Source organism: Erythrolamprus reginae, chromosome 13 (genome assembly GCF_031021105.1).
Source record: "Erythrolamprus reginae isolate rEryReg1 chromosome 13, rEryReg1.hap1, whole genome shotgun sequence".
Classification (NCBI taxonomy): Eukaryota; Metazoa; Chordata; class Lepidosauria; order Squamata; family Dipsadidae; genus Erythrolamprus; species Erythrolamprus reginae.
The window spans coordinates 12,688,874-12,716,699 of record NC_091962.1 but is presented as its reverse complement, the minus strand read 5'-3'; the positions used below and the strand labels follow the sequence as shown (position 1 = coordinate 12,716,699).

General features: G+C 40.3%; 1 protein-coding gene across 6 annotated transcripts; it reads left to right on the top strand.

Moving 5' to 3' along the window:
- Positions 1 to 798: 798 nt before the first annotated feature.
- On the top strand, positions 799 to 27,371 carry LOC139175161 (lysosomal acid glucosylceramidase-like). Of its 6 annotated transcripts, none has more exons than XM_070766067.1 (13): positions 799 to 943; positions 3,981 to 4,236; positions 5,611 to 5,736; positions 7,489 to 7,675; positions 11,794 to 11,985; positions 12,844 to 12,990; positions 14,845 to 14,978; positions 15,330 to 15,502; positions 17,054 to 17,291; positions 18,626 to 18,853; positions 19,780 to 19,943; positions 21,390 to 21,515; positions 24,700 to 27,371. In XM_070766067.1, the coding sequence occupies exons 4-13, from the start codon at positions 7,609 to 7,611 to the stop codon at positions 24,800 to 24,802; spliced, it is 1,572 nt and encodes a 523-aa protein (XP_070622168.1). In that variant the 5' UTR covers positions 799 to 943; positions 3,981 to 4,236; positions 5,611 to 5,736; positions 7,489 to 7,608; the 3' UTR covers positions 24,803 to 27,371. The 6 variants fall into 6 exon arrangements, with proteins under 6 accessions (XP_070622168.1, XP_070622167.1, XP_070622171.1 ...); XM_070766066.1 differs by having other exon boundaries at positions 5,424 to 5,736; XM_070766070.1 differs by lacking the exon at positions 5,611 to 5,736 and having other exon boundaries at positions 3,981 to 4,120; positions 7,500 to 7,675.
- The last annotated feature ends 455 nt before the right edge of the window (positions 27,372 to 27,826 follow it).

Below are 27,826 nucleotides of genomic sequence, written 5' to 3'. Positions count from 1 at the left end.
TAATATATGCCATGGTATGCTTGTAAGTATGATTGGTTCTTTAAATTGGGGCTTCTTAGATTATTTTAATATTAGATTTGTTTACATTGTCTTTTTTATTGTTGTTAGCCGCCCCGAGTCTTCGGAGAGGGGCGGCATACAAATCAAATAAATAAATAAGTAAATAAATAAATAAATATAATATAATATAAATTATATTACATATCATATCATATTGTATTGTGAGCTGCTCCGGGACCTTGGAGAGAGGTGGCATACAAGTCTAATAAATATAATATAATACAATACAATATATAATATAATATAATACAATATATAATATAATACAATATAGCATAATACAATGCATTATATATATACTGTATATATATAAATCTACGAAAACACACACACACACACATATACAGTATATAATTAGGGATTTAGATAGCCATGTAATTTTTAATTTAATTGGATTAATTTTTTTTGTAATGGACTGTTTTTTATATGTTGTAAGCTGCCCCAAGTCTTTAGAGAGGGGTGGCATAGAAATCAATGAAATAAATAGCTAAATAAATAAACAACTAAACAAAAATAGAAACAAGTAAATAAATCTAAACTGAACTGAAGTAAACAGAACTGAACTGAACTGAACTAATAGTTGACAAGATTGAAGACCTCTACCTCTGCAGTAGAAAGCTTGCCCGAAGTGGGCAGCAGCCACACGTGTTTCCTCCCCCCCCAGACCGCCTCCTCTCCCTCCCTTTGGCACCCCACGTGACCGCAGATCAGCTGATTCCCCGCCCCTCCCGCTGGGCAGGTGACCGCCGCTGGCCTGTCTTCTGCCGCTGCCAAGGCGCTAGTCCCTGCCAGCTCGGGACCGCGGCGTCTTTGCTTTCAAGCATCGGGCGGAGGAGGCAAGAGCGGCGCGGAGGTTGGGGTCGTCGGACGAACGGCCGGCAAGGTGGGGATGGAAGGAGGGGGAGGGTGGGTGGGATGTCTCTTGGAATAGGGAGCCCCTTCGCCTTCCTCCGTTCCTTTATCCCTCGTCCTGCTTTCCTTCCTTCCTCTCTTCCTTTCCTCCTTCCCTTCTTCCTCGCTCCCTCTCCTTCTTTCCTTCCTTTCTCCCTCTTCTTCCTTCCTTCCTCTATCCTTCTCCCCTTCTTTCCTTCCTTCCTCTCCTTTCCTTCCTTTTTTCCTCTCTCCCTCTCCTCCTTTTTTCCTTCCTTCCTTCCTCTATCCTTCTCCTTCTTCTTTCTTTCCTTCCTTCTTCTCCTTTCCTTCCTTTCTTCCTCGCTCCCTCTCCTCCTTTTTTCCTTCCTTCCTTCCTTCTTTCCTTTCTCTATCCTTCTGCTTCTTTCTTTCCTTCTTCTCCTTTCCTTCCTTTCTTCCTCGCTCCCTCTCCTTCTTTCCTTCCTTCCTTTCTCCCTCTTCTTCCTTCCTCTATCCTCTATCCTCCTTCTTCTTTCTTTCCTTCCTCTCTCCCTCTCCCCTTCTTTCCTTCCTTCCTTCCTTCCTCTCCTTCCTTTCTTCCTTGCTCCCTCTCCTTCCTTCCTTTTTCCCTCTTCTTCCTTCCTTCCTCTATCCTCTATCCTCCTTCTTCTTTCTTTCCTTCCTTCCTCTCCTTCCCTTCCTTTCTTCCTCTCTCCCTCTCCCCTTCTTTCCTTCCTTCCTTCCTCTCTTCCTTTCCTTCCTTCCTTCCTCTCTTCCTTTCCTTCCTTCCTTCCTCTCTTCCTTTCCTTCCTTTCTTCCTCGCTCCTTCTCCTTTCCTTTCTTCCTTTCTTCCTCTTCTTCCTTCCTACCTTCCTCTATCCTCTATCCTTCTCTTTCTTTCTTTCCTTCCTTCCTCTTCTTTCCTTCATTTCTTCCTCTCTCTCTCCCCTTCTTTCCTTCCTTCCTCTCTTCCTTCCTTCCTTTCTTCTTCTCCTCTTTTCCCTCCTTCCTCCCTTTCTCCCTCTCCTCCTTTCCTTCCTTCCTTTCTCCCTCTCCTCCTTTCCTTCCTTCCTCTCTTCCTGCTTTCCTTCCTTCCTCTTCCATTCCTCCTTTCTTTCCTTCCTTCCTCACTCCCCCTCCTCTTTCCTTTCTTCCTTCTTTCCTTCCTTCCTTTATCGCTCCCTTTCCTTCCTTCCTTCCTTCCTTTCTCTTGGGTCTTTCCCCCCACCACAACAACCCTGTGAGGTGGATTCGCCTGAGAAGGATTGGGTCAAAAATTCACCCAGCTGGCTTCCATGCCTTAGGCGGGACTAGAACTCCCAGTCCCCTGGTGATTGGCCCCGGAGTCACCCAATTGGCTTTCGTGCGTAAGTTGAGACTAGAATACCCAGTCCCCTGGTGATTGGTCCCGGAGTCACCCAATTGGCTTTCGTGCGTAAGTTGAGACTAGAATTCCCAGTCCCCTGGTGATTGGTCCCGGAGTCACCCAATTGGGTTTCATGCGTAAGTGGAGACTAGAACTCCCAGTCCCCTGGTGATGATGACAACCACATCACCGTGCTAGAAGTTGGCTTCCATGCATGATTAGAAGGGGGAATTTAAAAAAAAAAGAAAAATGGGGGGGGGGCAAGATGGCGGTTCCCATGGACCAACATTGCCCAGTCTGATTTGGTGACGTCATCATGACATCGCCAGAAGGTCGCGACCGATTGAGGGACTAGTCCTCTTGAGGTCTCCTAGCGTGGCTCACCCAGCTGTAGCCCAGTGCTCTGCAGGTTGCGATTGGATGGTTTCTGGAACCATGCGTGGCCTTTGTAGGATCTCGCTCGACACCCTGAGCCTGGCACGGTGGTGTCAACAAAGAGCCACCTCCGAACGCCCAGTGGAGTCGACGGGTGGAAAACTGCATTTTTCACAATGATACAAATCAGGTGTAGAACTGGCTTTTCGCCCTCGGCTCAGTGGCATAGCCCGAATTTGATTATTCTTCCAAACAAGCAAAGGAGGCTAGTTAGAAAACCTGCCCTGTTTTGGAACCTGGCCAAGTTGCCAAGAGCCGAATCAGGATCGTCATGTGTCCAGGAGTTCCTCTGGAGCGCTGGAAACCTGAATGTCGGGGGGCACCTGGGAGAAGCAGATGTAGTAGCCTGACAGTTGTTAAAAGATCTGATCGGAGGATTTCAGCTTCGGGCTGCCTTCTGCAATTGACCGTTAGGGATTTTTTGGTCAATGCCGATGGTGTTTAATTGTGGTCTGTCACAGGCAGATGTTTAGACTGGAGTTGACACTTCTGGTCCTTTCCTCAAGGGCCTGGGAGGGGCAAAGGTAGATGCTGAATAATAAGATTCAAAGTATAATTGCAGGATGTCAGCTCTTGCGAGTCCAGCTGCCATGCAGTTGAGCGATATGATGATGATGATGGCACAGTCACCAAGGTGTTAAGACCGGATTTAGCATTTTTACCCCTTGATCACATGCTTCTGGAACAGGAGGAGTTTTTATTGTGATTGTTGTGGTTCTTCTTCTTCTTCTTCTTCTTCTTCTTCTTCTTCTTCTTCTTCTTCTTCTTCTCCTCCTTCTTCTCCTTCTCTTCCTCCTCCCCTTCTTTTTTTCCCTCTTCCTCCTCTTCTTCTTCCTTCTTTCTTCTTCTCTCCTCCTTCTTTCATCTCCTTCTCTTTCTTTCCTCTCTTTTCCTCTCTCCTTCTCTTTCTTCTCCTTCAAACAGGACAGTCTCCCCGCTTTTACGCAAAGAAACTAAACTTCCTCCGAGCTACTCATCCGAAGGTTTGAAGGCACCTGGCCAAACCATAACTGCTCCACCAGGAATATTTAAAGATTGTTTTCTTCCTTGACATGGTCAGTGAGAGTAGAAGTTTTCCCTTGAGCGATGGACAGGTTCTTCTTTCTGTAATTTCATCCATCCATCCCTGCTCCAGAAAGACTAACTTTCTTGTCCCAAAACTTCTCCAACGTCTCCTACAGCTTGGTCCAGCTCGGGCTTGTAAGATACGTGCCATGTACTCAGTGGTGTTGATTGTTCAAGATTACAAGGAATGTGTCTGTTACAGGTGTGTTGCCATTGTCGAGCCTCTGGGGTTGTGCAGTGCGATTCTAGCTGCATCCAGCGACTTGTTGTGAACTTTGAACTCTCGCGGGAAAGAACAGGTGCCAGTTGAATTTCGGCCTGCCAATCCTCCAAGCCAACTAGGTAGCATCCGATTTATGCGGTATAACCTGTTTTAAAAGTATTTCCTTATTTTCACTTCCTTTTGGGGGAGTATCACCTATTCCATGCCAAGCGGAGCTTTCATCCTGAATTCCCAGGTAAGTGCAGCTTCAAGAACTGTTTTTAAAAAAATAAATTTAAAAAGGCAGAATAGAATAGGGGATAGAATAAAATAGAACATAGATAGAATAGAATAGAATAGGGGATAGAATAAAATAGAATATAGAAAGAATGGAATAGAATAGAATATAGTATAAAATAGAATATAGAAAGAATGGAATAGAATAGAATATAGTATAAAATAGAATATAGAAAGAATGGAATAGAATAGAATATAGTATAAAATAGAATATAGAAAGAATAGAATAGAATAGGGGATAGAATAAAATAGAAAGAATGGAATAGAATAGAATATAGTATAAAATAGAATATAGAAAGAATGGAATAGAATAGAATATAGTATAAAATAGAATATAGAAAGAATAGAATAGAATAGGGGATAGAATAAAATAGAAAGAATGGAATAGAATAGAATATAGTATAAAATAGAATATAGAAAGAATAGAATAGAATAGGGGATAGAATAAAATAGAACATAGATAGAATAGAATAGAATAGGGGATAGAATAAAATAGAATATAGAAAGAATAGAATAGAATAGAATATAGTATAAAATAGAATATAGATAGAATAGAATAGAATAGAATAGGGGATAGAATAGAATAGAATAGAATAGAACATAGATAGAATAGAATAGAATAGGGGATAGAATAAAATAGAAAATAGAAAGAATGGAATAGAATAGAATATAGTATAAAATAGAATATAGATAGAATAGAATAGAATAGGGGATAGAATAGAATAGAATATAGATAGAATAGAATAGAATAGGGGATAGTATAAAATAGAATATAGAAAGAATAGAATAGAATGGAACAGAATAGAATAGAATAGGGGACAGAATAAAATAGAATATAGGACGAATGGAATGGAATAGAATAGAATAGGAGATAGAATAGAATATGGGACAGAATATGGAATAGAATAGAATAAGGGCTAGAACAGAAATAGAAACAGAAATAATAGAAATAGAAAATGGGATAGAATAGAAAATGAAATAGAATTGAATGAGAATAGAAATAGAATAGAATAGGAATATTCTAATCCCCCCTTTCTCTCCTCTCCCTGGAATCCTTTCTGGTTTAAGAGAATATATTTTAATATACTTTTTTTTAAAAAAAATCTTCCGCATCAAAAACATAATTAACCTCACATATGTTTACAGAGCTGATCAATATGCGTATACTCTGGCTTAAAAAGAAATAGTGCCATAAGCTAAGCGGCCTTCCAGTTTTAAGGTTATTATTCAATCCGTCTCGGTCTTCCCGCTGAACTCCCCCTCCCCCTTAAGAGGATAATTATGATGTGGTGACAGGCGTGGATTTGGCGAGGATCTAATGTTTCCTGCAAAGGTGTCACCAGGCTGCTTTAATTAAAAAAACAACAACCCCAAACCCGATCTGGCCAGAAGGATCTTTTTCAAGATTGGGCTGATACCAGTGAAGGAACCCAGGGGCACGTTGGCACGAATTTGACCGGTAGGTAACAAATGTCTTTTGAGTTCAACTTTAAGTGGTGAACCTGAAGTTTTTCTAACAACCCTGGGAATTTGGGTTTTTTTCTCCTCCCCTCTCCGCACTTCTTCTCCTCTTTGTTTCTTTCCTTTCCTCTTTTCTTTTTTCTTCTTTTCTCCCTTCTACCCTTCCTCTCCTCTCTTCCTCTCCTCTCTTCCTCTCCTCTCCTTTCCTCTCTTCTTCTCTCCTCCTCTTCTTTTTTCTTCTTTCCTCCCTTCTACCCCTCCTCTCCTCTCTTTCTCTCCTTTCCTCTCTTCTTCTTCTTCTTTTTTCTTCTTTTCTCCCTTCTACCCCTCCTCTCCTCTCTTCCTCTCTTCCTCTCCTTTCATTTCCTCTCTTCTTCTCTCTTCTTTTCTTTGCTTCTTTCCTCCCTTCTACCTCTCCTTTCCTCTCTTCTTCTCTCTTCTTTTTTCTCCTTTCCTCCCTTCTACCCCTCCTCTCCTTTCCTCTCTTCTTCTCTCTTCTTTTTTCTCCTTTCCTCCCTTCTACCCCTCCTCTCTTCCTCTCCTCTCTTCCTCTCCTTTCATTTCCTCTCTTCTCTCCTCTTCTTTTCTTTTCTTCTTTCCTCCCTTCTACCCCTCCTCTCCTCTCCTTTCCTCTCTTCTCTCCTTTTTTCTTCTTTCCTCCCTTCTACCCTTCTCTCTTCCTCTCCTTTCCTCTCTTCTTCTCTCCTCCTCTTCTTTTTTCTTCTTTCCTCCCTTTTACCCGTCCTCTCCTCTCTTCCTCTCCTTTCCTCTCTTCTTCTTTCTTCTTTTCTCCCCTCTCCCCTCTCCTCTCTTCCTTTTTCTTCTTTTTTCCCTTCTACCCCTCCTCTCTTCCTCTCCTTTCCTCTCTTGTTCTCTCCTCCTCTTCTTTTTTCTTCTTTCCTCCCATCTACCCCTCCTCTCCTCTCTTCCTCTCCTTTCCTTTCCTCTCTTGTTCTCTCCTCTTCTTTTCTTTTCTTCTTTCCTCCCTTCTACCCCTCCTCTCCTCTCTTCCTCTCCTTTCCTCTCTTCTTCTCTCCTTTTCTTTTCTTCTTTCTGTTACTTTCTATTTTATCTCAAAACAACTTAATAAAATCGCTTAAAAATAAACAAGAAGGAATTTTGAGCAGGGTGTTCACGCAATCTTAAAAAAAACAACAACAATGAACAGTGATGTTTAAAATTGCTTGAGGCTTCCTTTTGCAAAGATGTCCTTTGCCGAGTTGTAACTCACTCTCCTTGTGAATGACTAAAGCTCTCTCTGATTCGGAAGTCTGCAGGTTAAAAGACCAAGTGGAATCAGAATTTTATGCGATTTGGAATAAAGTGTACCGTATATATGGATAGATAAGAAGAAGGAGTAAAAGTAAAACTTATGTGAGAAACGTAGAAGTATGGTTATGACTTAAATTTTGTGTTCTACTTAGTTTATATACGAAGGTTTTTTTAATACAAGGTTAAACAAAATTTCTTCTTTTCATTTGAAGTAATAAGTTGATTTAAAGTATTAATAAGGTATTCTTTTTTCTGTATGGAAATTTGACTTCTAGAATAAGTGGGGAAATTGCAACCCCAATTTTATGTTAAATGTATGTTTGTCAGTTTTGTCTTTTTTATGAAAAATTAATAAAGTTTATTATATATAAAAAAAGGATTGCCTAAAATGTTATACCTTATATTTTGGTTGGCTACTTGTTTTGCATGGGTAGCTAGCTAGCTATTAAAAAATTGGAATCTCTTGTCTTCCTTTCAGGCGTTTTGCAGCTTACAAAGAACCATCTGCAGGGTGTGTCTCTCTTTGTGTGTGTATTTGTGTGGTCAGATCTCCAAGTTTTCTGGTTTTGCAACCCAGCGTGGGATATTGGGAGAGATTATGGCATTGGTGATAATCCGACTTGTCGCTTTGATCTTCTTGCTATCCATGGCCAAGACAGCAATGGGTAAGTTTTTTGGGGAAATTTCTTTTGTCTAATTACACATTTCCCCCCACCCTGTGTGCATTGTTTATTTATTGTTTATTTTATTTATTCATTTGTCCAATACACAAATACATAGGAAGAAAAATAGACATGTGATAATATAAATGAGGGTGAGAGTGGACTTAGAGGAGAGGACATATGAAAGGAAGAGAATATATAAGATAGGAGGAAGGAAAAAAAGACAATTGGACAGGGCACGAAAGGCACACCAGTGCACTTATGTACGCCCCTTAGTGGCCTCTTAGGAACCTGGAGAGGTCAATCGTGGAGAGTCTAAGGGAGAAGTGTTGGGGGTTAGGGGTTGTCACAATTGAGTCCGGTAATGAGTTCCACGCTTCGATAACTCGGTTGTTGAAATTGTATTTTTTACAGTCAAGTTTGGAGTGGTTGGTATGAAGTTTGAATCTGTTGCGTGCTCTTGTGTTGTTGCGGTTGAAGCTGAAGTAGTCATTGACCGGTAGGACGTTGCAGCATATGATCTTGTGGGCAATACTCAAATCGTGTTTTAGGCGCCTTAGTTCTAGGCTTTCTAGGCCCAGGATTGGGTTTTAAAAACAAAACAAAACAAAAGGAAGAGTTTGCAGTAAATTCCCATGGCAGTGGAGTATTTTGCAACCTTTCTGTCGAAAGGCAGTCTACCTATGAATGAAGGGTTTAGCTCAGGGATGAAGTCCAACAGGTTCTGTCAGGTTCTGGAGAACCAGTAATGGACATTTCATTTGAAGCCAAAAAGGCTTCAAGAGTTGTTAACCTCATCCTGCGTAGCTTCTGCTCCGGCAATCTCACACTACTAACCAGAGCTTACAAAACATTCGCCAGACCAATCCTTGAATACAGCTCATCTGTCTGGAACCCACACGGCATTTCGGACATAAACACTCGAGAAAATGTCCAGTGATACTTTACTAGAAGAGCCCTCCTCCACTCGCAACAGAATACCCTACACAATCCTAAGTTTGGAACGCTTCGAACTACGTCGCCTTAAACACGACCTAAGCATAGCCCATAAAATCATTTTCTACGACGTTCTTCCTACTTCAGCTTCAACCACAGCAACACAAGAGCACACAACAGATGCAAACTGAAAGTGAACCGCTCCGAACTCGACTGCAGGAAATACGACTTTAGTAACCGAGTAGCTGATGCCTGGAACTCACTACCTGACTCTGTAGTATCATCACCCAACCCCCAAAACTTTACCTTTAGACAACCTCACCCAATTGCTAAGAGGTCAGTAAGGGACGTGCATAAATGCACCAGCGTGCCTTCCGTCCCCTGTCCTAATGTTTCTCTCTTACTAGTTTTTTCCCGAATGCCATCACACTACTAAACAAATAATCCCCTCAACACTATCAGACTTTTTACTAAGTCTGCACTTCTATTTCTACTAGTTTTTTCTAATCATTCCTATCATCCTTTTCCTCCCACTTAGGACTGTATGACTGTAACTTGTAAAAATCCTTGAGATTTTTATTAAATATTGTTTCTTCATTGCTTATTTGACCCCTATGACCAATCATTAAGTGTTGTAGCACATGATTCTTGACAAATGTCTCTTTTTCTTTTATGTACACTGAGAGCATCTGCACCAAAGACAAATTAATTTATTTATTTATTTTATTTATTATTTAGATTTGTATGCCGCCCCTCTCCGCAGACTTGGGGCGGCTCACAACAAGTGAAAAAAGAATCTACAACAAATCTAAATTACTGTTTAAAAATATTTAAAAGACCCCCATATTCTAAACACACATACATACAAACATACCATTCATAAATTGTATCTGCCCGGGGGAGATGTTTCAGTTCCCCCATGCCTGACGACAGAGGTGGGTCTTGAGGAGTTTACGAAAGGCAAGGAGAGTAGGGGCAGTTCTAATCTCCGGGGGGAGTTGATTCCTTGTGTGTCCAATCACACTTGGCCAATAAAATTCTATTCTATTCTATTCTAGTGTCATGTATATAAGCATTGTTATATCTTTGTATACTACCAATATGAACATTTTGAGTAGTCTGGATACCACCTCTGTCTGGCCCCAGAGTTGGGTGGGAATGGGGATTTTGCAGTATCCTTCCCCTGCTATGCCACCAAGCCATGCCCACAGAATCGGTAGGGAAAGAAATTTGAATTTCACCCTTAGATTACCTGCTGTTGAGGGAGGCATTCCTGATAGGCATCTGACTGGTCTTGTTTGTAAACAAAAGACACGAGGAGAGGGTGGATCTGTCATTTAAGATAGGACTTCCTGCTTTTTTTTTATTTTAATGAGGGTTTTATTTTAATGAGTGATCCTATGAGAAAGGTGAAGAGATTTGGTTATTTCATCACTTTGGGTTAGCTGGGTGGTAGTAAGGAAATTTGAATTCAAGCACAGCTGTTGTTGTTTTTCAGATAGATGATAGATAGGTAGACAGACAGACAGACAGATAGATAGGAGATAGAGTGTTACATGAGGGAGAAGAAAGAGCGAGAGAGATGGTAGATGATAGATAGGAGGTAGGTAGGTAGATAGATGATAGAGGGTGTGTATGAGAGAGAGAGAGATTAGAGATAGATTAGACAGACAGAGAGAGAGAGAGATAGAAAGGTGAGTATCTAGGTAGATAACAATAGCATTTAGACTTATATACCGCTTCAGTGCTTTTACAGCCCTTTTTAAGTGGTATTACAGAGAGTCAGCCTCTTGCCCCCAACAATCTGGGTCTTCATTTGACCCACCTTGGAAGGATGGAAGGCTGAGTCCACCTGGAGCCTACTGAGATTCGAACTGCCAAACTGCTGGCAGCCGGTCATCAGCAGAAGTAGCTTGCAGTACTGCATTCTAACCACTGTGTCACCGAGATAGGTAGGTAGGTAGGTAGGTAGGTAGGTAGGTAGATGGATGGATGGACGGACGGACGGACAGACAGACAGACAAATAAGAAATAAGTCATAGAGAGTGTGTATGAGAGAGAAAAGAGAATAGAGAGAGATGATAGATAGATAGATAGACAGACAGACAGACAGACAGACAGACAGACTGATAAATAAACATAGATGATGGTGTGTATGAGAGAGGAGAGAGATGATAAATAGATAGACAGATAGACATACAGACATCTAGATAGATAGATAGATAGATAGATAGATAGATAGATAGATAGATAAAACATAGATGATAGAGTGTGTATGAGAGAGGAGAGAGATGATAAATAGATAAATATACAGGTAGATAGATAGATAGATAGATAGATAGATAGATAGATAGATAGATAGATAGATAGATAGATAGATAGATTAGATAAGGGAGCAATGAAGGAAGGAAGGATGGAAGGGATAGATAGATAGATAGATAGATAGATAGATAGATAGATAGATAGATAGATAGAGTAGATAAGGGAGCAAGGAAGGAAGGATGGAAGGGAGATGATAGATAGATAGATAGATAGATAGATAGATAAAACATAGATGATAGAGTGTGTATGAGAGAGGAGAGAGATGATAAATAGATAAATATACAGATAGATAGATAGATAGATAGATAGATAGATAGATAGATAGATAGATAGATAAAACATAGATGATAGAGTGTGTATGAGAGAGGAGAGAGATGATAAATAGATAAATATACAGGTAGATAGATAGATAGATAGATAGATAGATAGATAGATAGATAGATAGATAGATAAAGATGCAGATAGATAGATGATAGAGATAGATGATAGAGATGATAGATTAGATAAAGATAGATGGATGGAGACAGAGAGATAGATAATGGATAGCTATATAAATGGGATAGATAGATGAGCGAGAGAGAGAGAGATTGTAGACTAAGATAAATGATCGAGATGATAGATAATTAGAAAGAGATAGAAGGAAAGATGATAGAGGGTGTATAAGAGAAAGGAGAGAGCGAAAGATAGATAATAAAGATAATAGTGAGAGAGAAAAATCGATAGATTAGAAAGAGAGAGAAACTCTCTGCCATTGTAACTTTGAACAGTCACTAAAGAACTGCTGTAGGTCGAGGCCCCAGTTTGTATTCCACCTATAGATTCCATATAGATTTTCCATAAAAACAGTTCCCTTCTCCATTCAGGGAGCAGACCCTGCCATCCGAAGTACTTCGGAGATGACGCGATCGTCTGCGTTTGTAACAGTACATATTGCGACACCCAGGACCCCGTCCTTCTCCCTCCCTTGGGTCAGTTTGCCGTGTACGAAAGCAGCAAATCCGGCCACCGACTGGAACGCCGAGACGGCCATTTCCAGAAGGAAGTGACCAAACCAGGTACTTCTCCTTCAGAGGAGTCTATCTATCTATCCATCCATCCATCCATCTATCTATCATCTCCCTTCCATCCTTCCTTCCTTCATTGCTCCCTTATCTACTCTATCTATCTATCTATCTATCTATCTATCTATCTATCTATCTATCTATCTATCTATCTATCTAATCTATCTATCATCTCCCTTCCATCCTTCCTTCCTTGCTCCCTTATCTACTCTATCTATCTATCTATCTATCTATCTATCTATCTATCTATCTATCTATCTATCTATCTATCTATCTAATCTATCTATCATCTCCCTTCCATCCTTCCTTCCTTGCTCCCTTATCTACTCTATCTATCTATCTATCTATCTATCTATCTATCTATCTATCTATCTATCTATCTATCTACCTACCTACCTACCTACCTACCTACCTACCTACCTATCTATCTATCTATCTATCTATCATCTCCCTTCCATCCTTCCTTCCTTCATTGCTCCCTTATCTAATCTATCTATCTATCTATCTATCTATCTATCTATCTATCTATCTATCTATCTATCTATCTATCTATCTATCTATCATCTCCCTTCCATCCTTCCTTCCTTGCTCCCTTATCTACTCTATCTATCTATCTATCTTTCTTTCTATCTATCTATCTATCTATCTATCTATCTATCTATCTATCTATCTATCTATCTATTAGATAAACAACACAACATATCTAATTAATTAAACATTATAATTATAATTAAATTAAAAGGAATAAAAATCATAATTCCATTACATGCTTCCAGCTAGTGATGTGGTTTTTATTTTGTGTACTTATCTTACCTCTGGGTGACTCTCCCTTCCCATCCTTTCTTTTCTTAGACGTCCATCTGATCTTGGAGTCAGCCCAGCGGTATCAAAGAATAAAAGGGTTTGGTGGCTCCGTGACGGACGCAGCCTCCATCAACATCCTGGCTCTCTCGCCCAAGGCCCAGAAAAATTTACTCCGTTCTTACTTCTCGGAGGAAGGTGAGCATCAGTGCAAGGGGTTTAGTGATAGAATTGATTGGATAACCATCTGTCTGAAGTGGTGGAAGGTTTCCTGCCTAAGCAGGGGGTTGGACTAGAAGACCTCTAAGGTCCCTTCCAAATCTGTTGTTGTTATCATCATCATCATCATCATCGTCATTGTTGTTGTTGTTTTGTTGTTATTATTGTTGTTGTTATTATTATTATTACTATTACTATTGCTACTACTATTATTATTATTATTATTATTATTATTATTATTATTATTATTATTATTATTTCTAGAATGAATTGTGCTCAGAAGGAAATGTACCTTTTATCTCCATTTTTGAGCTGGAAAAATTCCCTGGGAACAATGTGCACATATATCTAACTAAAACCTTTTTTTCCCTTAGCTTTGATCTTTTTTCCGTTTGAGAACAATAACAGAGGAAAGGAAAAGGGAGGGAGGATGGGGGGGGGGGAAACCCACCAAACAGGCTTCCTTTTGAAAATTAAAATTCTTAGCATCTCCGCCGGAGGTGAAAAGCAAGGCGCTTTGATGATGGGCGGATTAGAAATAGACTAGATAATTTCCGGTAGTTTATTGTGTTGATTAACGATGTAAGAATCACGTTTCCTTAAGGCCTGGATTGGATAAAGTTCATTTAAGGATTTAAGTAAGGATTTAAGAGCTCAGAGGGGTGATAGTTATGAAGAAAGAGAGGGGGCACAGGGGAGGGAGATGATAGATGAGAAAGGTGGTTGGTTGGTTGGATGGATAGATGGATAGATTAGATAGATAGATAGATAGATAGATAGATAGATAGATAGATAGATAGATAGATAGATAGATAGATACGCAGATAGATAGATACGCAGATAGATAGATAGATAGATAGATAGATAGATGATAGATAGATAGATACGCAGATAGATAGTTAGATACGCAGATAGATAGATAGATAGATAGATAGATAGATAGATAGATACGCAAATAGATAGATAGATAGATAGATAGATAGATAGATGATAGATAGATACGCAGATAGATAGTTAGATACGCAGATAGATAGATAGATAGATAGATAGATAGATAGATACGCAGATAGATAGATAGATAGATAGATAGATAGATAGATACGCAGATAGATAGATAGATAGATAGATAGATGATAGATAGAGACGCAGATAGATAGATGATAGATAAAGATAGATGGATGGAGACACAGAGAGATAGGTAATGGATAGCTATATAAATGGGATAGATAGAGGAGTGAGAGAGACAGATTATAGACAGATATATGATCAAGATGATAGATAATTAGAAGGAGATAGAAGGATGGATGGATACACAGACAAATAATAAATATATGATAGATATATAAATGGATGGATGGATGGATAGATGACATGATAGACAGAGTAGGTAGATGATAGATTAGATAGATGGATGGATGGATGGACAGAGATAGAGACACACTGACAGATGATTGATGATAGATAGAGATAGATGATAGAGATGATAGATTAGATAGAGATGGATGGATGGATGGATACACAGACAGATAATGAATATATAGATATATAAATGGATGGATGGATAGATAGATGACAGATGATAGACTGGAATAGTAGATAGATGATAGATTGGATGGATGGATGGATGGACGGACAGAAAGACAGACAGAGATAGAGACACACTGACAGATAGATGATAGAGATGATAGATTAGATAGAGATGGATGGATACACAGCCAGATAATGTATTTATGATAGATATATAAATGGATGGATGGATGGATAGACTGACCCATGAGAGATGATAGACTGACCCACGCACGGACTAACTGTCTGCCTATCATCACACCACAGGGATTGAATACAATCTGGTGCGGATGCCAATGGCGAGTTGCGATTTCTCGGTGCGGACCTACACGTACGACGATTATCCGTACGACTACGAGCTGAAGAATTTCAGCCTGGTTGAAGAAGACCTCCTAATGAAAGTAAGCTTTACCCGCTTCCCCCCCCCCAAAAAAGTGGGGGATATTGTCAGAGGGGTAAGGCAGCTGTGGCTGGTCCCAGTTAGAAACATAGAAGACTGACGGCAGAAAAAGGCCTCCTGGTCCTTCTAGTTGGCCCTTCTACTATTCCCTGTATTTGATCTTAGGATGGATCTAGGTTTGTCCCAGGCACATTCAAATTCAGTTCCTGTGGATTTACCAACCACGTCTGCTGGAAGTTTGTTCCAAGCATCTACTCCTCTTTCAGTCAAATAATATTTTCTCACGTTATATCTAATCTTTCCCCCAACTAACCTCAGATTGACCCCTCCCTCCCACTCTTTCTCCCCACAGATCCCCATCGTGCACCGGGCCAAGGCTATGTCGAAGAGGCCCATCTCCCTTATGGCCAGTCCGTGGACTGCTCCGATTTGGATGAAAACCAACGAGGACTGGAAAGGAAGAGGATGGCTGAAAGGGGAGGCAGGAGACTCCATCCACAAAAGCTGGGCTTCCTATTTTGTCAGGTGAAACGGGCAGACAAAAGGTCTTTAGTTTGGAAAAACGCCTCCCTCTGCAGGCAGTGAAGGGCATTTGCATCCTCTAAAGCCATTCACTCCAAGTTAAAATAGTTTTTAAAATTAGAAATGTACCATATGTTTCCAAAATTTTAAAAAAATAGTTTTCAATTTTTTTAAAAAAAGTTATTAGGTTCCACAGCAGCCACCACAATCCTTTTTATCCTGGGCGACGACCGAGCCAGTATGGACTTCTTTTTGTTTTGTCTCTCCGTTAATTTAAATGAGTTAGGTACGTTTAGTCTGGCTCCTCTGACCACTCCGGCAAGGTTAGACCTACCAGTAGTTTACACTACCACCGGCACAGCTCTCAGCTTCATTGAAGCACACAAGCCCCACTACTACATCGAGGCGTACCCATCAGTGGCGATTATTATTATTATTGTTGTTGTTGTTGTTTTATTATTTTATTATTTATTACATATGTATGCCGCCCCTCTCCGAAGACTCTAAGTGGCTAGTTTTCAAAAATAGTTTTCAAAATTTTAAAAAAATAGTTTAGCTTTAGTTTAGTGATTTAGCTTTACTAGATAAGGGGTCAAAGCAATGGCAACTGCAGTTTAATGTTTCCAAATGTAAAATAATTCACTTGGGCAAAAGGAATCCTCAATCTGAGTATTGTATCGGCAGTTCTGTGTTAGCAAAAACTTCAGAAGAGAAGGATTTAGGGGGAGTGATTTCTGACAGTCTCCAAATGGGTGAACAGTACGGTCAGGAGGCAGGGAAAGCAAGTAGGATGCTTGGCTGCATAGCTAGAGGTATAACAAGCAGGAAGAGGGAGATTGTGATCCTGCTGAATAGAGCACTGGGGAGACCCCATTTGGAATAATACTGTGTCCAATTCTGGAGACCTCACCTACAAAAAGATATGGATAAAATTGAACGGGTCCAAAGACGGGCTACAAGAATGGTGGAAGGTCTTAAGCATAAAACGTATCAGGAAAGACTTCATGAACTCCATCTTTATAGTCTGGAGGACAGAAGGAAAAGGGGGGACATGATCGAAACATTTAAATACGTTAAATGGTTAAATAAGGTTCAGGAGGGAAGTGTTTTTAATAGGAAAGTGAACACAAGAACAAGGGGACACAATCTGAAGTTAGTTGGGGGAAAGATCAGAAGCAACGTGAGAAAATATTCAGTTCCTGTGGATTTACCAACCACGTCTGCTGGAAGTTTGTTCCAAGCATCTATTACTCTTTCAGTATAGTAGATGCTTCAGTGTAGTAGATCTACTACTCTTTCAGTATAGTAGATGCTTGGAACAAACTTCCAGCAGACGTGGTTGGTAAATCCACAGGAACCGAATGTAAACATGCTTGGGATAAACATAGATCCACCCTGAGATAAAATACAGGAAATAGTATAAGGGCAGACTAGATGGACCGTGAGGTCTTTTTCTGCCGTCCATCTTCTAGGTTTCTACACACAGGAGTTGACATCAGACCAGTTTTGCTGCTTTAAATGTGAACAGCGGTGTCTGTTTCCCCTTTGGCCAAGGTTCCTTGACGAATACGCCAAGCAGAACTTAACCTTCTGGGCTATCACCGCTCAAAACGAGCCTACCGCTGGATTTGTGAAACATTATCCATTCCAGAATTTGGGGTTCAGTGCAGAAACACAACGTGACTTCATAGCCTTGGACCTCGGCCCTGCGCTGGCCCGGAGTTTGCACAAAGATATCCGGCTAATTACCTTAGACGACAACAGAATTCATCTCCCTCGATGGGCCAAAGTGGTGAGTGGAAAGCTTAAAACTTGAAAACTTTAAAAACAAACAAAAAACAAACAATTATTTTAAAGAAATCAAGCTGCTAGTCCCTGTGAGCTGGAGGGAGGCAGACAATGACAGAGTTCTAGAGCGAGAAATAAAATCCAAACGTCTGGATTTTCTTGAAAGCTCAGAAGGCAGAACTATTGAAAGTTATAAAATTCTCAGGTTTTTTTCCCCCTCTTGGATACACCGAGTCTTCCCATAGGACGCGTGTCGGCAACTTGCAGCTCCAGAGCTGCATGTGGCTCTTCGGGCCCTCCGCTGTGACTCCCTGTCAGGTGACCCCACCATTGTGGAAATCCACCCATCTTAAAGCATATTGGCTGGGGGGTTCTGGGAATTGAAGTCCATATATCTTAAAGAATGCTGGCAGGGGGATTCTGGGAGTTGAAGTCTGTTCTGTCGGGCTCTCTGGTAGACTCCTCCCAAAAATTCACAGGTACAAATTTCCGACACACACACACGTTTGAAAATTCAAAACAATGTTCTTTATAATGACAATTCACTTAAACCAAGCCCTCTTTTGGTATAGCAAAGAGCCCTCGTCTCCAAACAAACTGGTAATTTGTACAAGTCCCTTATCAGTTCTGTGATACTTAGCTTGCAGCTGTGAGGCAATTCACAGTCCTTCTTCTTTCACAAAGTGAAACACACTTTGCCCTGGTTTAATTTCCAAACGGGGAAAAATCAGCACACGAAAGGTCAAAGTCAGTAAAGCAGTCACGAAACACAACGATCAGATAATCCTCCACAATGGCCAAACCCACAGGCTGCTCTTTATAGCAGCCTCACTAATGACCACAGCCCCACCCAATCACAGGTGGCCTCATTTTCTTTGATAATAATCTCTCAGTTGTTGCTGCCTATGCATCGCTCTCCGCATGCGTGGCTGTATCATTAACTCTTGTTCCGAATCCAAGGAGGAGCTAGATAAGTGATCTCCTTCTGAGCTGTCTGCCACACTCTCCTCCTCCCTGTCACTCATGTCTTCTTGGTCAGAGAAGCCTTCATCAGCAGATTCCACCAGGGGCAAAACAGGCCTGCAGCATGTGGATGTCTCCCCCACATCCACAGTCCTTGGGGCAGGAGCTGGGCCAGAGCTAACCACACCAAAGTCCATATATCTTAAAGAATGCTGGCTGGGGGATTCTGGGAGTTGGGTTAAAACAAAATCCACTAAGCTAGATAGTCTTCTAACCGAGTTAGAAGTAGCCATGCCTGCAGTTGTTGAGGGGACGGACTGGATGACCTCTGCAATCCCTCCGGACACTGATCCTTTCCCCTCCCCCCCTGTTAAGGTGTTGAGCGGTGAAAGCCAAGCTTATCGCTACATTCACGGCATTGGCCTCCATTGGTACCTGGATTTCATCAGCCCCATCAAGGCCACGGTGGAAACCACCCAACAACTCTACCCGGACTATTTCCTGATTAGCACGGAGGCTTGTGCCGGCTCCTACTTTTGGCAACGGGCTGTTATTCTGGGGTCCTGGGCTCGAGGGGAAGACTACAGCCATAGCATCTTGGAGGTATGGATGGGTGAGGGGGGGGTCGGTGGTAAAGTTGATGGAGAAGAAAGAGAGGAAAGAGAAGGGAAGGGGAGGGAGGAAAGGCAGGGGGAAAGAGGAAGGATGGATGGAAGGAAGGAAAAAAGGAAGGAGGAGAAGGGAGAGGAGAGAAAGAAAGAATGAGAGAGAGGCAGGGGGAGGAAGTAAGGGAAGGGTCAGAAGGAACAATGGAAGGAAGGAAGAGATGGAGAAGAGGAAGAGGGGAGGGAGGAAAAAGAAAGGGAGAGGTGGAAGAAGGAAAGAAAATAAAGGAAGAAGGAAGAAAACCAGAGTGAGGGAGGGAAGAAGGAAAGGAGGGAGGAAGGGAGGAGAAGAAAGAACGAGAGAAACTGTGGGAGGAAGGGGAGGATCAGAAGAACAATGGAAGAAAGAAAGGGAGGGAGGAGAGAAGAGAAGAGAAAGAAGGGAGGGTGGGAGGAGAATTGTAGGGGAATGGTAGGGGAAGGAAAGAGAAAGGAAGGAAAGGAGGAAGGGAGAGGTGGAAGAAGGAAAGAAAATAAAGGAAGAAGGAAGAAAAGCAGAGTGAGGGAGGGAAGAAGGAAAGAAGGGAGAAGAAAGAACGAGAGAAACAGTGGGAGGAAGGGGAGGATCAGAAGAACAATGGAAGAAAGAAAGGGAGGGAGGAGAAATGAGGGGAATCGTAGAGGAAGGAAAGGAGGGAGGGAGAATGGAAGAAGGAAGGAAAACAACAAGAAGCAACGAAGCAGAGGGAGGGAGGAAGAAAAAGAAGGAAGGAATTGTAGGGAGAGAGAAGAGGAATAAAGGAGAGAAAGAAAAGAGAGGAAGGAAGAAAAGAGAAGGAAAGAAGAAAGGAGGGAAATAAAGCTTTAGCCTGCCCTTCGCCCTCCTCATCAGAGACCCCGATTCTTTCCTGGACTCCCCTCTAGAACCTGAATCACCACGTCGTCGGTTGGATCGACTGGAACCTGGCCCTGGATTTACAAGGAGGACCCAACTGGGTGAAGAACTTCGTGGATAGTCCAATCATTGTGGACACCAGCCGAGACACCTTCTACAAGCAGCCCATGTTCTACCACTTGGGGCACTTCAGGTGTAACCGTCGGGCTGGGGTGGGGGAGTGGTGGGAATTGAGCCCCAAAGGAGGGACTTTAGGGCTGTACCTATGGCGTGCGTACCAGAGGAAGAAGGGGGCTTCTCCGTCGGCATGGGTGCCGTCACCACTTGCTCTTTTGGTTTCCGGCCCCCCCAAATAACCCAGAAACGCCCCAAAAAATCAACTAACAAGATCAAATGACTAACTTAAGATCAACTGATTAACCTTTTTAAAAAAAAATTATTTATTTTAATTTTTTATTTATTTTATTTATTATTTATTTATTGTTTTATTTTTACAAAAAAAATTAAATATAAAAAATAATAATAAAATATTTTTTTATTTTTTATTTTTTATTTATTTATTTATTTTAAATGTTTTAATATACAGTGTTCCCTCGATTTCCGCGGGGGATGTGTTCCGAGACCGCCCGCGAAAGTCGAATTTCCGCGAAGTAGAGATGCGGAAGTAAATACACCATTTTCGGCTATGGACAGTATCACAAGCCTTCCCTTAACACTAAACCCCTAAATTACCATTTCCCATTCCCTTAACAACCATTTACTCACCGTTATTACTGCTACTCACCATTGAATAAGACACTTAAGTGATCCTGATATTTAAAAACATAATTATTTATTAACAATAATTATTTTTTTGTTATTTATTTGCAAAAATTATTAGTTTGGCGATTGACATATGACGTCATCGGGTGGAAAAAAACGTATAGGAAAAAAAACCGTGAAGTATTTTTTAATTAATATTTTTTGAAAAACCGTGGTATAGGCTATTCGCGAAGTTCGAACCCGCGAAAATCGAGGGAACACTGTATATACATAAATAAAATTAAAAATATTTTTTTTAAAAAAAAAAGGCCCCCCCCCAAACTTGGGAACTTTAAGACTTGTGAAAATCAACTCCCAGAATTCCCCAGTTGGGTGGAGAATTCTAGGAGCCGAAGTCTTAAAATTGCCAAGTTCCCAAGTTTGGGGACCGCTTTTTTTATTTCCTTATTTTTTTTATTTAAATAAAAAATAAAGTAAAAAAATAAAGTAAAAATAAAAAAATTTAAATTTTTTTTTAAAAAAGTGGGGCCCCCCAAACTTGGCAATTTTAAGAGTTGTGGACTTGGACTCCAGCCAACTGGGGAATTCTGGGAGTCGAAGTCCACAAGTCTTAAAGTTCCCAAGTTTGGGGACCCCTTTTTAAAATTTTATTTATTTACTTTATTTATTTTTTTATTTATTTATTTTGTTTTAATTTTTATTTTATTTTTTAAAATTTATTTTCTATTTAAATAAAAAATAAAATAAAAATTAAAACAAAAAAAATAAAAAATAAAATTAAATAAAAATTAAAAAGGATGGGGGGGGGCAGGTTTGGGGACCCCTTTTTTATTTTTATTTTTTTAAATCCTCTCCCCGTTTTTCCTCCCCGCTGTAGCAAGTTCATTGTTGAAGGATCTCAGCGTGTTGGGTTGACGGTGGTTAAAAGTAACTTTATTTGCAAGCTGGAACATGTCGCCGTGCTTCGTCCTGATGGATCGGCGGTGGTGGTCGTCCTTAACCGGTGAGTGCCAGTATTACAAGCGCCTGTGCTTTCAAAGAGCCAAGTTACTAGTTTTCATGAAGGCCATTTTTTTTTTGGGTCCTTTTCAAACACCTCCCTCTTCAAAGCAGGCTATCCAAGGTTCAGGTCACGAATTTAATACATATTGCATTTTGGGGGCTATAAGACACACCGGTGTGTAAGACGCACCAAGATTTTGAAGAGGTAAATAAGAAAAAAAAAAGTTTTTGCTCTCCCTAGTCCCCTTTGTGCTCCTGATTTTCATGTGTTCATTTCATTGGTCCGAATCTTTAGTTTTTCACACCAACCTGACATTCAGGTGATAAATTCCTCTTTAGAAACTCTGTGGGAATTAGCAACACCAAGAACAAAATTGTGTAGTCTGTCGCCCATTAAATTAAAATTAGCCATTGAAATTATATTTCTTTTTTCCCCCAGATTTTTCTTTTCCCCCCATCTTAGACAGATGAAATAATTTGTGATTTGAAATGTGATTTAGGATACTTTACTATTTTTAATATATTTTATATATAAAATGGATAGATAGATATCTAGATAGATAGATATCTAGATAGATAGATAGATAGATAGATAGATAGATAGATAGATAGATAGAGAGATAGATAGATAGATATCTAGATAGATGGATAGATAGATAGAGATAGATAGATAGAGATAGATAGAGATAGATAGATAGAGAGAGAGATATCTAGATAGATAGATATAGATAGATAGATAGATAGATAGAGAGAGATAGATAGATAGATATCTAGATAGATGGATAGATAGATAGATAGAGATAGATAGAGATAGATAGAGATAGATAGATAGATAGATAGAGAGAGATAGATAGATAGATAGATAGATATAGATAGATAGATAGAAAGAAAGAAAGAAAAAGAGAGAAACGGAAAAGAGAAAAAAAGAAAGGGAGAAAGAAAGACAAAGAGGGAGGAAAAAGGAAGACAAAGAGAAAGAGAGGAAAAGAGAGAAAGAAAGAAAGAGAAAGAAAAAGAGAGAATGAAAGAGAAAGAAAGAGGAAAAGAGAGAAAGAAAATTACATTCTGGATAATCTAATGAGCGTCATAAATGCCATCCTGACATCCAAGTAAGAGAAATTCCTCTTTAGAAACAGCAAGAACAAAATTACGTAGTCTGTCGTTCATTAAATTAAAATTGGCCATTAAAATTATATTACATTTTTAATAGTTTTTTTCTTTTTTCTTTTTCCCTCTTACAAAAACAAGGTGAAATCACATTCACCATCATCAGGCTGGAGTTCCAATCTTTGTGTTTTTGCAAATGAATATTAGCAACTGACATTTCTTCTTAGCATGTAGTGTGGGGGTGGAGATTTGCTTTGAATGTAGCAAATAGATTGGGTGACTATGCTTCCGTGATCTGATTGGTTGGTGTAATCATGGTTATAGAAGGAATGGCATGAAGATTATGAAGTGTTTTGTTTAAGCATAGTCACCCAATCTATTTGCTACATTCAAAGCAAATCTCCACCCCCACACTACATGCTAAGAAGAAATGTCAGTTGCTAATATTCATTTGCAAAAACACAAAGATTGGAACTCCAGCCTGATGATGGTGAATGTGATTTCACCGAAACGTCGCATAGACATGCAAAACATTACACAGGGCAAAACCCGAACTCAGAACAATCTACATACATATACCCGTGAAAATTTACGAAAACAAATATATATATATGTATATATGTATGTATATATATGTATATATGTATGTGTGTGTGTAGATTGTTCTGAGTTCGGGTTTTGCCCTGTGTAATATTTTGCATGTTTATGCGACGTTTCGGTGAAATCACATTCACCATCATCAGGCTCAAGTTTCCAAGCTTCGTGCTGTTGTAAAATGGAATGTTTGCAACTGTCATTTCTTCCTAGTATATAGAAATCTCCACCCCCACACTATATACTAGGAAGAAATGACAGTTGCAAACATTGCATTTTACAACAGCACGAAGCTTGGAAACTTCAGCCTGATGATGGTGAATGTGATTTCACCGAGCACTATTTCAGCCTTATTCTGGCCTCATCAGCTAGCCATACCCTTACTGGGATTTGATCCTGGGGCCTCTGCCTTGTAAGGCAGAGAATTAATCTCTAGGCCACCAGATCTGATCCCTTCAGCTTTGTACCTATATGGTGGTTTTTTGTTTTGTGATACATACAGAACATAGTTTGTTGGCTATGAATAAATTAACTGCCTTGAAATGGCCCTGGGTTGGGCCTAGAGGCAAAAAAGGAGCTGTAACGTATATATATATAAAAAGAGTGTAACATATATATGTTTTTGTAGATTTTCACGGGTACAGGTATGCTGGTCTTGGCATATTCAGGTTTCTTCCCATGTAGGATTTGGAAATTTCTGGTGACTAACAAACGTATCCCAGCTATAGAAACTGAAACCAGACTCAGAACACACATTGCAAAATAACCAAGTAGCCTGCAAGCTCCAACTACTCAGGATATCATGCCTTATCAACCATTAACTAATCAGCATACCTCTGCTACATCAACGACCCCAGGTGTTACCCCACTGACTCACCAGGAAGTTTCTACACAGCAGGCAATTGCTGAGCCATCAAACCACACCCAGCCACCAGTATTTATAGAAGGAAGGCAGCTCAGGTCTCGCTGTGTTCGCCCTAGAACAAGGACAGAAACACCAGCCTGAAGATGACTAGTGGGACCTCGTCGAAACATCGCCAGAAATTTCCAAATCCTACACGGGAAGAAACCCGAATATGCCAAGACCGTCATATATATAAATGTAACAACACGTATACCTACACAGGGCAAAACCCGAACTCAGAACAATCTACATATATATATATAATTTTATATAAGAGATTTTACAAACATATCCTTATTCATTGAAGGTATACGTGTTGTTACATTTGTATGCTTTTAAGGTGGAGAAAAATATTTTAAAACCCCCCTTTTTAAAAAAAAACCAAAAGAACAAAATTGTGATAAATACATTTAGAGTAGAAGAAGTTAAGAGTTGTGTACCTGTTGGTGATTGTGGTTCTGCTTCTGTTTCTCCTTTCTTTTCCCTTCTCCTTTTTTTCTTATTCCTTCCCCCTTTTTCCTCTCTCTTCTTTCCCATTTTTTCTTCCTTCCCTCCTTTTCCATCTCTTTTCTCAACACAGGTCTTCGAAGAATCTCACCATTGGCATTTCGGACTCGGCTGGTTATATTTCAGCCCAAATTCCTGCCAAATCAATCCAGACGTATCTCTGGCGGCGCCAATAAAGAAGGAGTCAGCAGGAAAAAAAATGGCCAAGCTACTGAGATAGTTTACTAACCTTCTTTGGATGGTGGTTCTCCCCGATGGATTACGTTCTTGTAGGATATAAACCTGGGCAGTGAGCAAAGAAGCAGAGATTTGCCGTTTGCTGGGATGAACAAACCACAATTCATTTATCTACCGATAAATGGTTCAAATTAACCGAAACCAAAGTGTTCCTTCGACTTTTCTGGCTGGGAATTCCTTGGCAAAAACCATTGGCTTCAGCGCTGTGTGCTGCCCAGTCCTTTGGAAGCACCTTTCATTAAACCATGAATCCTGGCTTACAAGTCACAGTGCCGCTGGCCGCCTCCAAGCCTAGTTACGACTTTCAACCTGGATGAGGTCGGCTGAGTCGATCTTGTTGCAAATTTGTAGCTACATCGTGGTCAGCATTTCAAATTCATCATCATCAGTTTTTACTTCTTTCCCTCCCCATTTTCCGTCTTCAAGTTATTTCCAGTGTGAGTGACAACGTGATGCCAATACTTAGCTGATTATATTTATTAAAATATGTCTTTCTTCAGCTTCAGATTACATGTCCTGCACAAGGGAGAATTAAAACTTGTGGCTTCTTCTTCTTCTGCTTCTTCCTCCTCCTCCTTCTTCTCCTTCTCCTCCTCGTCCTCTTCTTCTTCTTCTTCTCCCTCTTCCCTCTTCCCGTTCCCCTTCTCCTTCTCTTCCTCTCCTCCTCCTCTATTGTGATTGCTGTGGTTCTTCTTCTTCTTCTTCTCCTCTTCTTCTTCTCCCTCTTCCCGTTCCCCTTCTCCTTCTCTTCCTCTCCTCCTCCTCTATTGTGATTTTTGTGCTTCTTCTTCTTCTTCTTCTTCTTCTTCTTCTTCTTCTTCTTCTTCTTCTTCTTCTTCTTCTTCTTCTTCTTCTTCTCTTCTTAGAAACATAGAAGTCTGACGGCAGAAAAAGACCCCATGGTCCATCTAGTCTGCCCTTATACTATTTCCTGTATTTTATCTTACAATGGATCTATGTTTATCCCAGGCACGTTTACATTCAGTTACTGTGGATTTATCTACCACGTCTGCTGGAAGTTTGTTCCAAGGATCTACTACTCTTTCAGTAAAATAATATTTTCTCATGTTGCTTTTGATCTTACCCCCAACTAACTTCAGATTGTGTCCCCTTGTTCTTGTGTTCACTTTCCTATTAAAAACACTTCCCTCCTGGACCTTATTTAACCCTTTCACACATTTAAATGTTTCCATCATTTCCCCCTTTCCCTTCTGTCCTCCAGACTATACAGACTGAGTTCATTCAGTCTTTCCTGATACGTTTTATGCTTAAGACCTTCCACCATTCTTGTAGCCCGTCTTTGGACCCGTTCAATTTTGTCAATATTTTTTTGTCTTTCTTCTTCCTCCTCCTCCTCCTTCCTCCTCTTTCCTCCTCCTCCTCCTCCTCATTATTATTATTATTATTATTATTATTATTATTATTATTATTGGTTCATCACACACTCAGCCAGATGTTCAAACTAGGTTTGGCATTTTTATGCATCCCTGAATCCTTTCCAAAGACCTGGGATAGCCAGATGGTGTTAAAAGTCTCCTTATAGGAGGTCAGCTGTTCCAAATCCAGCTGCCTTTTTGCAATTGACCGATGGGGGAATTTTGTCAATTCCAAAGATCTTCAATTGTTATTGTTATAGTTCATTGCACAGATGTTGGATTTGGCATTCGTATCCATCTGTCGAGTTCTTCCCAAGCGTGTGGGATAGACAGATGTTTTTATTGAATCATATTAAAGATAACTGCAAGGTGTTAGCTCTTCTGAATCAAGCTGCTTTTCGCAATTGACCGATGGGGGATTTTGGTCAATGCCGACGGCGTTCAATTATGATTATGGTTCGTCAGCCAGGTGTTTAGACTGGATTTGGCCCTTTTTGGCCACCTACTGAGCCCTTCCCAAGGATAGGCAGATGTTTAATAATATTACAGATAATTTTGCAGGATGTCAGCAGCTCCCAGTCATTGCCTGTTTGCAATTGACCGATGGGGGATTTTTGTCAATGCCGACAGCGTTCAAGTGGCACTCCAGACTTCCTTGGGATTGCACCCAATCTGCCTATCGCTCTTGCACCTTCCCTCCTCCTTCTCTTTTACTACTGTTAAGATTTTGCACGCAGACTCTTTTTCGGCCCGCCTCCTCAAGAGGCGGTCTTACGCTCAGCTGGCTGAAATCAAACCAAGTTTGTTTCCCCTCTGGAACCATCATTTAGAACGTCCTTCTCTTCGCGGAGCTTTCAAACCTGTTTGGAGATGGACGACTTGCAGTTGGGAGTTTAGCCGACTCAGATCGGGTCCGTGACACATTGTGATTGAAAAATAATACTTCTTTGGCGCACAACAATAACATGAACAACCCCATTTAACATCTTTCTTGTGTTCTACCTTATTTTATCTTGTAGTTCCGCCTGGGAATTTTGGAGTCCTACGGGATTGGGTGGGGTAGAAGTTGAATACATTGAATTAAATTAAATGTAATTAAATTTTATCCTTGGCCTGAAGAAAGGCCCCAAAACCTTTTTGTTGTTGTTTTCCTCTTCAAAATTTAGCTGCGTCTTATGGTCTGAAAAATATGGCGCTTTGTCATTTTCTGCTGCACTTGGAAAAGAGAACTCAACTTTTGATCCTACGCCTCTGAAGATTGAGATAAATTATTCTTGCCCAGGTTGCAAAAAAACTGGCGATTTGCCCAGGTTGCAAAAAGAATTTTCTGGAATTTTCTACACATTTCTAGAATTTTCTGGAATTCTAGAAAATTCCAGAAAATTCCAGAAAACTCCAGAAAACTCCAGAACATTCTAGAACATTCTAGAAAAATCTAGAACATTTCAGAAAAATCTAGAACATTCCAGAAAAAATTAGAACATTCCAGAACATTCTACAAAATTCTAGAACATTTTAGAAAATTCCAGAAAATTTTAGAACATTTTAGAAAATTCTAGAAAGTTCTAAAACATTCTAGAAAGTTCT

Coding starts and splice junctions, on each gene's coding strand:
- LOC139175161 (XM_070766065.1), top strand. CDS start 4,204: ATGCCAAGCGGAGCTTTCATCCTGAATTCCCAG. Junction 12,991..14,844: donor TTCTTACTTCTCGGAGGAAG/GTGAGCATCAGT, acceptor ATCACACCACAG/GGATTGAATACAATCTGGTG. Junction 18,854..19,779: donor ACAGCCATAGCATCTTGGAG/GTATGGATGGGT, acceptor ACTCCCCTCTAG/AACCTGAATCACCACGTCGT.